Consider the following 16,030-nt stretch of genomic DNA (forward strand, 5'->3'; position numbering starts at 1 on the left):
TCTCTGGAGTCCTTTCTAAAGAAAGAAAACTTAAATAGTAGCACACATATTGATAACGCATATGCACTGATATTGGAGATATACCTCAATAGCTCCACTACAAATGATCTTATGATTCATGGTAATATGATTTTACACCATCTAGTGAGTCACAATATTTGATCATTTTCTTAGTGTTACACTTTTGTGCCTGATATGCATCTGAATCCCTACCATGTTGGCCAGCAGGGAATGTCCAGTCAGTTCCGGAAAGAGAGATGGCTGAAGGGCTGTGACCAGACCAGACTGTTTTTAAGCACTTAACCTGATTTGCCCATTCTAATTAAATGTTTAGGGGTTTTCACGTTAGGTTAAAAAATAACTTTACAGTCGTTCAACTTAGGCTACCTGGATGAACATAGAAGAGACTCACTGCGTGGCTGCCTGAGAAAATATTAATATTTAGGAGATCGACATGGAGATATTGAAAAGAAAAGGGGAAGATCTGTTGTGATTTGGAGCTGGAAAATCAGTGTCCTAAGGGCATGTTCTGTGAGGGCAGAGATTCTATCTACCGTGTATTCTCTTCAGCATCCTGCAGATGCAATGCATGTTTAGAAGGAAGGAGAATGCCTTTGGGCATTTGGGAATGTGGTTACCTGTTTGGATGCTTGTTAGAACCTGAAACTATGTGTGTTGTTAGATGATGAGAGAGTTGTGTTGATCATCTAGGGTGATTAGATTCTATGTTTTCATGTGTAAAATCAGTGCACACTGGGGTCTTTAATTGTACTTGTTCAGCCACAGTAAATGGGAAAGTGTAAACCTAAACTGGCTACTCCTTGAGGACAATGAACTTTTGGCTTAGGTGCTTGGTGGGGAAGGGGAAAAAAGAATGGTTTTATCTCATTAACCCAGAAACGGTATGAAGTCTCTCGTTTTATGGTCACATTTGTCTATCCAAAGCCCTTTCCTGAAATGCTTACAGTGAGAAATGTTGAGGCTCTGCATGAAAGCAGGAAGGCATGTGAATCAAGGAGACTGCGGTTCTCTGCACGCTTTAGTTTCAGAAATTCTAACTTTTGATGTTTCAAAGAGTAGCATATTTGCATCTAAAAAATAAACACATCTATCTTTGAAGGCTACTTTTCTTAAGTAAAAATAACCTTTTTCTTTTCACCTAATATTTGGTTAAAATGTTTTGTATTTATAAAAGGAGGTGTTAATTCGTGTAATTTTTTTTTTTTTTTTTTTTTTTTACAGAGTTTCACTCTTGTTGCCCAGGCTGGAGTGCAATGCCGTGATCTTGGCTCACTGCAACCTCTGCCTCCCAGGTTCAAGTGATTCTTCTGCCTCAGCCTCCCGAGTAGCTGGGATTACAGGCATGTGTCACCACCACACCCAGCTAATTTTTGTATTTTTAGTAGAGACGGGGTTTCACCATGTTTATCAGGCTGGTCTTGAACTCCTGACCTCAGGTGATCCACCCGCCTTGGCCTCCCAAAGTGCTGAGATTATAGGCGTGAGCCACTGCGCTTGGCCTCATGTAATATTTTTGTATCTTTAGTTCCTAAAATGAGAACCAACTGACGTATTTATTTCCATCATCTCGTAATGAAACACACTGACACAGTGATATGCAGGCCTGTGTGTCACTTTCAGGCCCTTCCTAATTTATTCATAATATATGTAGCCACGAGGTAGCATTTCCTTTGGCATCCTGGAGAAATGTGTCTCACTTAGGGTTGGACCTGTTAGTTAATAGTTCTGCAGCTTCTGGTATTTGTAGTCTGCTCGTTGATTTACAAAATGCCTCACTGTGATTGTCGCTACAATCACTACATTCAGAGCTAGAACCATGAATGAAAACAGATGCAGACTGTTGAAAGGCTGGTTTGGAGTTTCTTCCGCATGTGTTTCATGCTGAAATCCTAAAATTGGAAACAAGATGAAAATCTCTTTTTAAGAAGTGTTAACATTATAAAATGTTGGTAGCTTTTATAATACCTGTACATATCCTATGAATCTTATATATGAATTAATGTATAATGCATAATGCCAACACAATATAGAGGAACCATTATCAAATAGTTGAATTTATTTATATTTATATTTAATTTTGAACTTGTTTCAAATGGTTGACTTAGTTTGATTTCTCGATATCACACGAAAAATGTGTAAAACTCAAGCATAACAGTCAAACGGAAATGCAGGTTCACTTACTAATGGTCACTGTTGCTCACTGTTGCCAAAATACATTTTGTCAACAGAAAAAAAAAATTTGTTCATTCCCTTGAAATAGGAAAAAGATATTTTTCTCATATTGATGGTATTTCCATAATGACTTCCATTTATAAATTTTCAACTAATTTCAAACCAGTGTCTATAGATACACTATGTAAGCCACTTAGTGAATGCATTTATAAAATTACTGAATTTAACTTTTTTCTGTTTTTGCCACAGAAATATTTTGCTACAAACCAGAACCATACTCCTTTATAGTGCTAATAATAATGAATAAACACAAAGATCATAAGGTCCTTTAATGCCATTTACAACTAAAATAACTTCTTATAGTTTTTCTTTCATTAAGGCTTATCTTAAGCCATTTAATTATGAACCTCCCTTGAGTATTTACCATCATTCCTTTCATGCATCTGGGCAGATCTCAGGTTTCAAGACTTTCAAAAGAAGCAGGGTTAGCCTATGTTAATATAATAGATTCTTTGTCTTTTTTTTAAATAACTTTTTTTCAAATAGGCTATTATGTGGAATGCTGGTTCATTTTGTTTTACTCATTTAGGAGTTAAAATACATTGCTTTTGATTCAATTATCTGCTATGGCATCTATAATAAGGAGTCAGGAAACAAAAAGAAACTTGTTTTTAGAGATGAGGACATTATACTTCTACTCAAAATCCAAATGAATAATGGCAAACTATCAGTGTATCATATGCTTACACTGTACATGGTATGCATATTATCAACTGGTGGAAATAAATACTAATCCTGTATACTTAAAATTCAACTTATTTGCTAAAGCTACTATTATAAATCTCTAAACTGTACATGCTTAAGAGTTACTGGATTTGAGCAGCATTTTATGAGCCATGATGTGCTTTTTGATCATGGAATAGCTTTTTTCTTACCTGAATTGCCACTTGCACTTCGATCTCTTTTCAGACGAATGGGTCCTATGATGGAATCTGTTTTCCATTTATATGAAGAAATGTCTCGTTTGCTTCTGGAGACACAACCTTGATTGCAGCGAGACTGGTGGTCACTGCTATCACATATCAAAACTTTACACTGCAGATACACAGAGCTCATACTTCTCAAGAATTTAAAGGCATTAAACTGGAATCTCCCATAGTGTCCAAATAAGGGATACACCTTACAAGTTTCATCTCGACTACATCTGGAACAGAATTTATGAACATGTTTAGAAGATACAGACAAATTCAGTCTTTTCCATACTAAAAAGTTTTCTCTCAACTAAGTTGTGAATCCGAAAATCTCTCTCAAAAGACAGTGTCTCTAGTTCATACTACAGTGAGTTAAGACTATAGATCTGATTCCTCGGTGAGATAGCAAGGTTCTTTCTAGCTCTAAAATTCCTGGTCCATATAACTTAATCAGAAAACCAACACTTATGCATTGGAAGTCAAACTTCTTTCCTTACATGCTTATCATTAATGTATCAGTACGAATGACATAGTTAAAATCCAACAAATTGTAAGGAAAAAAGGAAATTGTTCCTTTCAAATAAGAACTTCATACTTTTTCTCTTAAGAATGCTATATATGTTTTACTGATGGCATTATATTTTAAAGATAACACACATGAAATAATCTTCTAGGTTTTTGTTGAAAATAACCAAAACGCAAATAGAGCTTTTATAACAAAAAATAAATTTGTTTCTACCAGCAAATAGTTTGTAAATACACTTAAAATTCTAGATATAAGCTGTGTCTGCATAAATGTTTAAATTTAAATTATTCATAATTAGTACATAGTAACTATTTTATAAAATGATTAGAATAAATTTAATGAAATTTCATGTAGTGCTAGGAAAAATGTATATATACACAACACAAGAAATTACTTTATTGAAATTATTATTCCACAGGAAGGAATATCATGCATACATCGGTTACATTAATACATACCCACTCTTGATTAGGTCATAGGTTGGAGATGCAAAGTCAGAGGTGGGAGAGGCTCTACAGGTATCAAGAAACACCACCAAATTTGGATCTGAGGTGTGCAGACTAACTTGAACAAAAAGAGTTTGGTTCAAATCCACATAATATGGTGATTCAAGTATAGTCTTTTCAAATGAATTGGATTCAAAAAGAGCCATACTGGTATTATATTTGCCCAGTGCATTTTGATTTTGTATTACATCATCTTCTGTTATGTATAGTATCTCCACTGTAGAATTATGTCCCATTTCACACTTCACAATAATCTGGAGTTGTTTCTGACGGGTGATCACTTCAGAAGTTGAGGATGCAGAAAAGGTGATTATATTGGTGTAAGTAATTGACTGATCTTCTACCTGCAGAACAAGATAGAATTCAATTTTTATATTTTAAGTCCAGTAATATTTTAGAGCATAGATGTGGATAACATTTGCAGGTACAGACATAATTTTCTTAAATCACGAGGTAACAGCTTTCATGTCAGAATACTATAAACCTTAAATGTATTTCATTGAAGAAATATTCTTGGAAAGAAAGTATGACATGAGAAATACAGCTTGTATTAGAAAGACCTGAAGATAGAATCAGACAGAATTTTTTTCAGTTATAGTAAAATCCATTTTGAATGCAAAAGACATTACACCTTACTATGTATTGCTTTCCTTAAGGAGCTTTAAGTTAGTGTGGCTAACTGGACAGTTTCCAAAATATATGTAGACCAAGGGTCTGCAAGAGGAAGGCCCTTAGCTGCCTTCCCTGGGGGTTCACAGTGTAATAAAGCCTGTGTGTTCATTTTTGGCAAGATATGATGATTTACTTCTGTCTTTATCAGTTCCTCTGGATTAACCCCCATTCTTTTCAATTAGGTTATTGTTTAATGTCTGAGTGAAAAGTTTATGGTATGTATCCTAAAGAAACCAAAGGTTGAAAATGTTTGAAATCTTGAATGGGACTTCTAGAAAATGGAGAACAAATCACAAACTTCCAGTAATATCCTTCAGGTTTAAATGGGTTTTTTTAAAATGTTTTTTTTTCTGTCTTTAAAAGGAAAAGAAGAAATCCTAAAAATTTAGCTAGATTTTCACTAAATACAAGGTGTAAACATTTTCTGTGTAAGTGTTACTGGTAGGCTATTAAGCCAACTGCATATAGATGCTCAAACTCTCTTTAGTGAGTTTTCAGAGTTCTTTACCTTCTGGAAAAGATAACTATCCACTTATCCTGAAAATGAATGCAGCAATTTGGCATCTATGTATGAATGGGTATGTGCACTTATATGTTTTCACATGCTTATCATGTGGTTAAGCCACTAAAATTTGGGGGTCGTTTGTTACAGCAGCTAGCAAGCATTACCCTAACTGCATTGCTCAACATGCACTCAGCATTTGACAAAATCCAGCTATCAGTATTTCACTTTACCTTTCTGATTGTACCACATCCATTAAGAGGGATAGAAAATTCCACAACATTTGATAATTTTGGTCTGCAAGTTGGGTCTTTTAGTTGTAAGTTATTCCCATTAGAGTTGAAAGCCTCTAGGTAGGATTTGCTTATAATAACTCTCATTCTGTCAGAAGAGCAAGTTAAAGATGCTGTCAGGAAAAAAAAAAAAGAATGGTCATGTTTATGCCAGCTAGGAATGTTGCATCTTGAAGAGCTACGTGCGCAAGCAAATATATAAAAAGTCAAAAGCATTTTGCCCTAAACAGTAATCATAAGTTTGAGACAGCCAAGCAGTTGATTCACCTTTTGCTGTGTTCATTGTGACCTTGTTTAGAGCTAGAATCTGCAAACCTGATGTTTTTAATTGTGTCTTTGCAGAAGGAATTAAGGGAAACAGTGGACTGTTTATCTGCATAAATCTTTTTCAGGTTAATAAAATCATTAATTTCTTCTTGCATTAAGCAATGCACAGAAATGATTGTCAAGCTTAAGATTATGCATATGTTCCCAACTATATGTGACATGCTTGAAAACACGAATAGCCACAGGTAGGCTAAAAATTAACAGTTTCTACATAGATATGCAATCTTCAGAGAGCTCAAAATAGCTAAGAACATAAAACATGACTTACTAGTGTTGATGTTTTCTGTATAAATTGAGGTGTAGGAAGCAGAAAAGCCCCGGTAAGAATTGGCATAATCTGTAGACAACACGACAGTCAGAGAGTTTGATGACGATTCAAAGGTGGGAGTCACACGGCCACAGACTTGTCCAATCAGGCCAGAGTTGGTGGAGGGGCCATCATAGATGGCAAGAAAATCAAATTTGCACTGTTTGTCTATTTCTAGGCTAGAGAATGAGGGCCTCTGGTGAAAAAGAGTTTGAAACCAATTCAATTCTATTTTCTAACATCCCAACAATCCTACTCTTAAGTGATTATGGATTTTTTTTTCCTTCAATGGTATCTCAGGTTTACGATGACAAACCTGGGGTTTTGATAGTCTCTGACAAGGACCTCAGAATCTTCAGAAAAATAGTCAACTTAGTTCAATGGAATAGTATCACTGTTTTCCTTTCTACATCAATTCTTTGAAAAGTGCCCATATATGAGAATTACGTATGATAATTTCTCTTCCCCAAATCTCCCAGTTGCCAGGTGGGTTTACTGCATTTGTTCCAACAGAATCGGGCAGCAGTACTTACAAAATCTCTTTGAAGTTTAGTTTTATCTTGTAACCTTTCTCCACTTGTATGTGCCACACACAATAAGCCAGCTCAGGATGCGGCTTTGGGTAATTGGGGCTGGTGAAGGATCCTTCCAAGGTATCCAGGTAACCGCCACAGTTTGGAATAGCTGAAATGGATGTGAAGGTGGTCAAGAATGAACATCAAAATAGAGACTGCTTTTAATTTCTGTGTTGTGCCTCGAGCTTAACACATATCTCCTGAGTATGATTCCATCTCTATCTTTCCCATGGGTCACATATTGAGGTTTTCATCCTTTTTTATCATTGAAATTTCTGCCCACTGGTGCAGGGCAGAGAGGGAATCTTTATACTATTGCCAAATGAATCATATTAAAGTTGTGCTGTAAGACGTGTTGCATCTGGAGAGACTCCCATTATCTGAATTGCGCCATAGAAGATAAAGTCACACCCTCCCTTGAAGGCTCTTCCTCACTCTCACCAGCTCAGCTTTCCAGTCTCATCAGCCACTACTACGTGGCCTTCTGTTCTATCCTCCCTTTCTTCGCATGACTCCTCCGCTGTCAGCTCCAGCAGAGGTGAGTCCTCTTCCCTGACTCCCACCTCCACCTACACTCATCATGCTATTGTTCAAAGCTCACCTCAGATACAGCCTTCATGAAGCAGCCCTTGGTCTCTCCTTTCCCCAGTAAGTACATAAGGAAGCAGCTGGACAGATGAAGTGTGGAGAAACAATGCAGAGAGCTTTTTTTGGAGATGTGAAGTGTGGAGAAACAATGCAGAGAGCTTTTTTTGGAGATGTAAAATGGTTTAGATTGGCTGAAGCATAGGGTGCACGCCAGGCAGCAGCTAGAGGCAAGGCTTGAAAAGGTGGCCTGGGTCCAGCTTGGGAAAACATTGACTGTTGCACTCTGGAGATTTGCTGGTACCAAGAAGTAGTGGTTTTAGCAGGAGAGTGACATGGTCAGCTCTGGGCCTTGGAAAGAAATCCACAGTGGAGCTCTCCTCATGAACCCACTTGCAGATGTTCTTGGCATTCTGCTTTGGATCACAGTGGAATGTAGGTGCTGTGAATGCAGAGCCCTGTAAATGTAGCCTCCAACCACCTGACAGTCTTAAATTTCAATGGTGAGACCAGAGATTCCCAGCATGCAATCTCTAACCTTCTTTGTCGGAATCATCCAGGGGACTTGTTAAATATGAAGGTTCAACAACCCCAACCAAGATCTAAGGAATCAGAGCATAGGGAGGTGCAGTCCCTGAACAGGCATTGCAGAAGATACCAGGGTTACTATTAAACAGGCTGAATGTAGAATCTCCGCTTTGGGCTCTAACACAGTACCCCTCAGTATGTAGCCATCTGATCAGCCCTTTGTCTCTGCCTCATCTGGGAGCTGGTTAGAAAGGCAAGATCATGTGCTCCATCCAGAACCAATGAATCACAATATCTGTGATGGAGCCCAGGATCTGTGATTTAACAAGCTCTCCAGATGATTCTTATGCACATGTAAGTTAGAGAACTACTGCTCTCTCAGAGAAGACTCTGAGGGAATATACTCAGACTGAAGATTATAAGAACCCGGACAGAAGAGTGTGTAACCTGTGCTTGCAGGAGATGTGGGTGAAGGTTGTGTAAATGAGGACTTACAGATGTTAGGAGAGAAGAAGTAGTAGAAGACAAAGACAGTTCTTTGAATTCTTGCTGAGTCAGTAACTATTTGAAATGTCAATGTACTGGATGATGATTCAAATACAGGAACATAGTCATTTTTACTGCAGACTTGCCCTAGCAGAGGCCCATTGCTGGAGGTTCCATCAAAGACTTTAATGTTTTCACTTTCACAGCTTCCATCTGGATCAAGCCTGTGGACAAAACACAACTGTGGCTGAAGAAGTGTCACAAGCAAAGGGGGTTTGCAGAGCAGTCAATTACTCACCTAGGCATGTAAATTTACAAAGTGGTGGCACATCTGTTTTCATTTAAACCTCTCCAAGACCAATCACCAACCCCACCATCCTCAACATCAAACCACAAACTGTCAACTTTAATGGGCTCAGGGAGGTGAACTGCTTTGCCTATGTCTGTATCAAGTAAATGATGAGGATGGGCCTGGAATCAGAATTCCTTTCCTTCTGCCTATTTCCGTCTCTCCTGTTCCCCATGTCCATGTAACTCTTTGATGAACCTTCTTATTTAGAATTGTTTCCCATTGACACTTGATATCCAAGGCTGTTGAAAGGTGAAGCAACTCTTCTTCTTCCATAGCCACCTTTCCCAAGGAAAAGCAAACCTTAGCACCTCCCTAGTTGCTCCTTCCTTCCCTTGTATCACCACTTCCTCATTCTGAAGGACAGTCCCATGCCCTGCACTGGACAGGACAGCCCAGGGTTTTAGTTTGCTGCACATTCTGACAGGGTCTCCCCAAATATCCTCAGAGGACATATGTCCAAACTTATAGGAAGTAATAAGACAAGGGTAGAGAAATCTGGGTTCTCTTTCCACTTTAGTCACTTACCTGCTGTATAACTTTAGATAAGCAATTTAACCTTTCTTGGCTTCAGTTTTCTCATCTGTAAAATGGGGATATCACAGCCTACTTCTCATTACTGTGTGAGGTTTATAATATTCTGAATATGAAGCACCTGCCACAGGCCTGGCACATAGGTGTTCAATAGATGTTAAATGTTAATTTCTCCCCTCCCTTGCTCTTCCCACACTCTCTCTTCCCCTCTCTTCTTACACAGCAAGAATAGCATATATGTTTCTCAGCAACCATTCCAGGAAATTTTAGGCCTCTTTTGCTTCTTTGAAGGATAAAGTAAATTCCAGCTTCAGTGGTACAGGGCTACGGTTCTCAAAAGTGTGGTACTTGGACCTGCAGCACCAACATCACCTGGGCATTTGTTAGCTATGCAGATTCTCAGGTCCCACACACTCCATCTGAATAAGATAATAGAGATTCTGGTGGTGGGGCCCAGCAGTTGTGTTTTAATAAGCCTGCCACATGCTTCTGATATATGATCAAGTGTAAGAACCACCGGGACAGGCGTAAGAGTAGGGGCTCTGGAGCCAGGCTGCTTGGATTCAGTTCCTATCCCATTTTTATTATTTTTTAGTCTTGGACCTGGTAAGTGACTTCTCTGGGTTTTCTTATCGATAGAATGGGGATTAGACTGCATCTGCCCAGTGGGTTGTTGAGAAGATTAACTAGAGGCAGATAGGAAACACTGAGCGTCTCTGCAGGGCAGAGTCATGTTCTCAGCTTGGCCTCACACTGGGGTCACCTGGGCACTTATAAAAAGCACTTATAAATGTATACTTATTTCAAAATAAAAACTATAAAATAAAAAATATTGATGCCTGGAGTCTACCCCCAGAGATTATAATCTAATCATATGGTGTACAGCCTCGGAGTCTGGATGTGTGAAAGCTCCTCCACTGATTCAAATGCATAGAAAAATTTGGAACCAAAGTTTAGTGTTTTAAGGCCAAGAAACTGGAACTAGACGAGCTAGGTTCTAACCCTGGTCATGCTATTCACTATTTGTGTGACCTCAGACAAGTTCTCAACCTTGCTGTGTTTGTAGTACTATTATAGTGCTGACCTTGAAGGACCTCTGTGAGCCAGTGCCGGGCACACAGCCATCATCAGTGACTATCAGCCATCATCCTCATCACCATCATCATCACGATGGTTGTCAGTGTCACTACCACCTCTAGCAGCAGCTGAGTTCTTTCTACAGAGAGTCCCCCTACCCACCCCAATGTGGTCAGAGTTCGATATCCCTTATTAGGAAACTAAAGCTTCTACTTACTGGACATAGGAAAAGATAATTCTGATGCTTTTGTTTTCTGGTCTTTCTACTGTCCAGGTGCAGTTCTCATTGGGATTGAGTTGCAGGATCATGGCTTTGTGGGTCTCTGCCATATTGGCACCCCCTAGACTGACTGTGCAGCTTGAATTGCCTGTTAGAGACCACAGATGGCACTGAGGAAAGTCAACAACAGACACTTTCCCCTCCCTGAGAGATTATGAATCTACCTCTCACATGTAATATACATACAAGTAGGCAGCTAATTGTGGATGGCACTTAGCTTACTCCAAAGTAAGTCAAAAGCAGTTGATTTCTCCGTCTTGAACCCTTTGAGGAGAAGTATTTTTAACTTCTCTACATATAGAGACTACATTAGGACCTGAAGAAGGACGGTTTGTATTTTTAATAGGTTTCTAAATGAACATGTGTCTTTATTTCTCTAGCATAAATACCTAGGAGTGATATCACTGGGTCATATGTTAAGTGTATATTTAACTTCATAAGAAACTGCCAAACCATTTGCCAGAGTAGCTGTTCTATTTCACAATCGAACCAACGATGTATGAGAGTTCCAGCTGCACCACATTCTTGTCAACACACACTATTGTCAGGTTTTTGTATTGCTTTGTTTAGCCATTCTAACAGATGTGTAGCAGCATCCCATCATGGTTTTAACTTGCATTTCCCTAATGGCTAATGACACTGAACATCATTTCATGTTCTTATTTGCCTTCTATATATCCTTTTTGGTAAGTATCTCTAAGTCTTTTGCCCTTTTTTTTAACTTGGCTTTTTGTTTTTATGATTGGGTTTTGAGAGTTTTTTATATATGCTGAATACAAGTCCTTTGCTGCATCTGCAATTTGAAAATATTTTCTCCCAATCTGTATCTTGTCTTTTCATCCTCTTAACAGTGTCTTTCCCAAAACAAAAGTTTTAAATCTTTTATAAAGTCCAATTTAGTAATAGTTTCTTTTATGGGTTGTGCTTTTGGTGTCTTGTCTAAGAACTCTTTGCTCAACCCCAGGTTACAAAGATTTCTCCTATGTTTTCTTTTTAAAAATACTATAGTTTTACATTTTACATTTAGATCTATGATCCATTTTGAACTAATTTATGTGTAAGAAATGTGGCTTAGGTTGAGTTCATTTTTTGCATATGGGTGTCCAATTGTTCCAAGACCATTTGACGAAAAGGCTGTCCTTTCTCCATTAAATTGCCTTTGCATCTTTGTCAAAAATCAACGGACCATATTTGTGTGGATCTATTTCTGAACTCTATTCTATTTCAATTTGCTCTGTCTATCCTTTTGGCAAACCACACCTTCTTGATTACTGTAGTTTATAAGAAGTCTTAAAATTAGGTAACATGACTGTTCCAACTTTACTGTTCTTTTGCAAAATTGTTTTGGCTATTCCAGTTCCTTTGCTTTTTCATATAAATTTTAGAGTCAGCATGTCTGTATCTATTTAACATTCTTACTGGGATTTTTATTGGAATTGCACTGAATTTATAGATCAACCTGGGAAAAAAAGGATGGTTTTTAAAAGACACTTGATTTCTAGAATGTATAAAGAATTCTTACAATTCAATAATTAAAAGGCAAATAATCCAATTTAAAATGGACAAAGAACCAGAATAGACATTTTTCCAAAGAAGATCTATAAATGGCCAATATGCACATGAAGATATATTCAGCATCATTAGTAATCAGGGAAATACAAATCAAAACCACAACGAGATATCACTTCACATGCATTAGGATGGCTAGAGTCAAACACAGAAAACAGCAAGCATTGACAAGGACATGGAGAAACTGGAATGCTTATACACTGCTTATGGGATTGTAAAGTGGTACAGCTGCCATGGAAAACAGTCTGGCAGTTCCTCAAAAGATTAAACATACAGTTATCATAACCCAGCAATTCTATCGCTAGGCATATCCCCAAAAGAAATAAAAACAAATGTCCACATAAAAACTTGTACACTATATTCATCGCAACATTAGTCATAATAAGCCAAATGTTCATCAATTGATGAATACATAAAACATGGTCTATCCATACATTGGAATATTATTCAGCAATAAAAAGAAACGAGGTAGTCATCCCTTGGTGCCCACGAATGATTGGTTCCAGGATCCCCTGTGGATACCAAAATCCATGGATGTTGGAGTCCCTTATGTAAAATGACTTAGTGTTTGCATGTGACCTACACACATCCTGTACACTTCAAAACATCTGTAGATTATTTATAATACAGTGTAAATGATGTGTAAATAGTTGTTTACTATATTATTTAGGAAATAATGGCAAGGAAAAAAGTTTGTACATGTTCCGTAACCAACCCTTATTTTTTCAAATGTTTTCAATTCATGGTTGGTTGAATCCATGAATGCTGAACCCACAGGTACTGAGGGCTGATTGTACTGATACATGCTACAATATATATGAACCTTGAAAATATTATGCTAAGTGAAATACCACATATTACATGATTTCATTTATGTGAAATATCCAGAATAAGTAAATTTATAGAGACAGAAAGTAGAGTAGTGGTTTCCTTGTGCTGGAGACATCAGGAGAAATGGAGGGTGAATGGTAGTGAATACAGAGTTTCTTCATACATATATATACATACATACATATATATATATATCAGAAACTTGTACACTAATATTCATTACATTAGTCTATATATAATATATAGTTATATATATTATGTTAGATATATTTATATATATATAAAACATTGGTCTATATATAGAGACTATATATATAGACTATATATAGAAAGACTATATATAGACTATATAGAGACTATATATAGAGAGAGACTATATATAAATATATATATATAGAGAGAGAGAGAGACAGACAGACAGAGTCTCACTCTGTTACCTATACTGGATTGTGATGGCACAATCATAGCTTACTGCAGCCTCAAACTACTGGGCTCAAGTGATCCTCCCACCTCAGCCGCCAGAGTAGCTGGGACTACAGTCATGACAAACCACGGCTGGCTAAAAAAATTTTTTTTTTAAATTTTGTAGAGTCGAGGTCTCACTACGTTGTTCAGGGTGGTCTCAAACTCTCAGCCTCAAGCAATGCTCCCATGTCAGCCCCCCAAAATGCTGGGATTGTAGGCTTGAGCCATCATGCTGAGCCTGAGACAGTTTCTTTTGGGGGTGAAGAATATGTTCTGGAATTAGATAGTAGTGATTGTTGCACAATTCTGCGTATATACTAAACAACACTAAATTGTATACTTTAAAATGGTGGATTTTATGGTACGTGAATTATATCTTAACAAAGCTGTTATTAAAAAAGAGAAAGAAGAGAAGAAAGAGAAAAGGGGGAGAGGAAAAATAACTGGATCCTAAAGATAAACTGTTAGCAGTGAAATTACCCAGTAAGGGGCTGGGCATGGTGGCTCACACCTGTAATCCCAACACTTTGGGAGGCCAAAGCAGGTGGATCGCTTGAGCTCAGGAGTTCGAGACCAGCCTGGGCAACATAGTGAAAATTTTTTTCTATAAAATTTTTAAAAATTATTTGGTAAATTCTTATGTTTTTATGTACATTGTCAGATGGGCCCAAATAAAATTAGTACTAATTCAAAATCCCACCAAGATTTTGACTAATGGTCAAAAACCCCACCTACATAGGAACAAAGCTTTATTTTTATTTATTCTCCCATATACTCCCATAACCCCATCCATCCAGAAACAATCATCACTAAAACCTTGGTGTAAATTCTTCCACACCTTTTCCTTTCCTCTTCTATTTCTAGACATTTAAAATGCTTGAATGTATATATTTCAAACATAAGAACCATCATATTGTACACAAACTTCAGATCTTTTTTCTCTCTTAATGTGGTCTATGGACACATTATAGATCAGAGTCTTTTTTTTTTTTTAATGAGACGGAGTCTTGCTCTGTCACCCAGGCTGGAGTACAGTGGCATGATCGCAGCTCACTGCAACCTCCACCTCCCGGGTTCAAGCAATTCTCCTGCCTCAGCCTCCCAAGTAGCTGGGACTACAGGCACGCACAACCACACCTGGCTAATTTTTGTATTTTTAGTAGAGACGGGGTTTCACCATGTTGGCCAGGCTGGTCTCGAACTCCTGACCTCGTGATCCACCCGTCTCGGACTCACAAAGTGCTGGGATTACAGGCGTGAGCCACCGCCCCCAGCCATCGTTTTTTTTTTACGTTGCAAAACAGAGTGTTCCATTTTATGGATTTACCATAACAAATAATGAAAATTCATGTTGTAGTTTACAATTATGTAAGTGCACATATTTACACATATATCTTTGGACACTTTTATGCTTATTTCCAAAACATAAACTCTTAGCAGTAAATTACCCAGTAAAATTCTATACGCTTTTGATATTTTTATGGACATTGTCAGATGAGCCAATAAAATTAGAACTAATTTAAAATCCCCTCCAAGAGCATTAGAGTACATTTTTATCTGAACTGGGGCCAACAGATATAAACACTTTGAAAAATTTTGAAAGAGGCCTCTTAAGAGAAGAACTTCTCTGTTTTGGTGAATAAATCTGGTTCAATTTTCTTACCTTCAGACTCTGCAACTGTCAACTCCGCCAAACAGGAGAGAATTAAGAGGGTCACTGGCATGAGCCTTCTTACAAGCTCCATTTTGGCAAGGCGCTGGGCAGCCTTAAGGACCGACAGCTTTTATAGGCTCTGTGTTACATCAGCTTTCTGGACACTTCCAGGGAAACGTCAGTTTCAGCCACGCAAGGGGTAGATTTGTGTGAGAATAGAGCAGCTGTGTGACTGGTTTCTTATCAGCATTCCCCACAGTGAGGGTTCTCTCTCCCCAACTCCTTCCTGGAAGGGTTGCCCCCAGTGGAAGCTCTTTGCAGGGATCTCCAGTAGCTGGTTCCCAGCAGGCACTGAGTTATTTTCCATGAAACTGATAGGGAGCTGTGCCTTTCTTCTGTGCCTGCACATCACAAACAGGTGGCCTCATTCACATATTGAAGTCTTCAGGGCTCTGCTTTGAGAAGGGAGCCTGTGGGAGAACAAAGGCCTGTGGGGCAAGGCAGAGGGTGCAACACCTGGGCAAAATCTGGGTCCAGCTGGGACATTCAGATGCCCTGCCAGGTGGCTGACCCTGTGGGGGAGGGGAAGAGGGTAGAGGATGAAGAGAAAAAGAGTGCAGATCCAGATTCCCCGACAGCGACTTCTAACCAGTTATGTCTGGAGAGACTGAAGCAGGTGAATTAGTCTCTCGAGCACAGTGTTTTGCAGCCTAGAGAAAGAAATCCTAGTGTCCACAGTGAGACTGGGAGGAGCAAGTGGTGGTGGATGGGGGCTGTCCTCTTTTCATTCGTTCAATCAG

At 38.3% G+C, this 16,030-nt stretch overlaps 1 protein-coding gene across 1 annotated transcript; it reads right to left on the reverse strand.

The window, feature by feature from the left end:
* Positions 1 to 1,617: 1,617 nt before the first annotated feature.
* On the reverse strand, positions 1,618 to 15,700 carry CUZD1 (CUB and zona pellucida like domains 1). Its single transcript, XM_024254244.3, has 9 exons — positions 15,240 to 15,700; positions 10,649 to 10,799; positions 8,481 to 8,695; positions 6,831 to 6,981; positions 6,259 to 6,476; positions 5,604 to 5,776; positions 4,149 to 4,540; positions 3,129 to 3,397; positions 1,618 to 1,910 (listed from the first exon to the last, which is right to left on the reverse strand). The coding sequence occupies exons 1-9, from the start codon at positions 15,319 to 15,321 to the stop codon at positions 1,738 to 1,740; spliced, it is 1,824 nt and encodes a 607-aa protein (XP_024110012.2). The 5' UTR covers positions 15,322 to 15,700; the 3' UTR covers positions 1,618 to 1,737.
* Between the last annotated feature and the right edge of the window lie 330 nt (positions 15,701 to 16,030).

This window comes from Pongo abelii, chromosome 8 (genome assembly GCF_028885655.2).
Source record: "Pongo abelii isolate AG06213 chromosome 8, NHGRI_mPonAbe1-v2.0_pri, whole genome shotgun sequence".
Classification (NCBI taxonomy): domain Eukaryota; kingdom Metazoa; phylum Chordata; class Mammalia; order Primates; family Hominidae; genus Pongo; species Pongo abelii.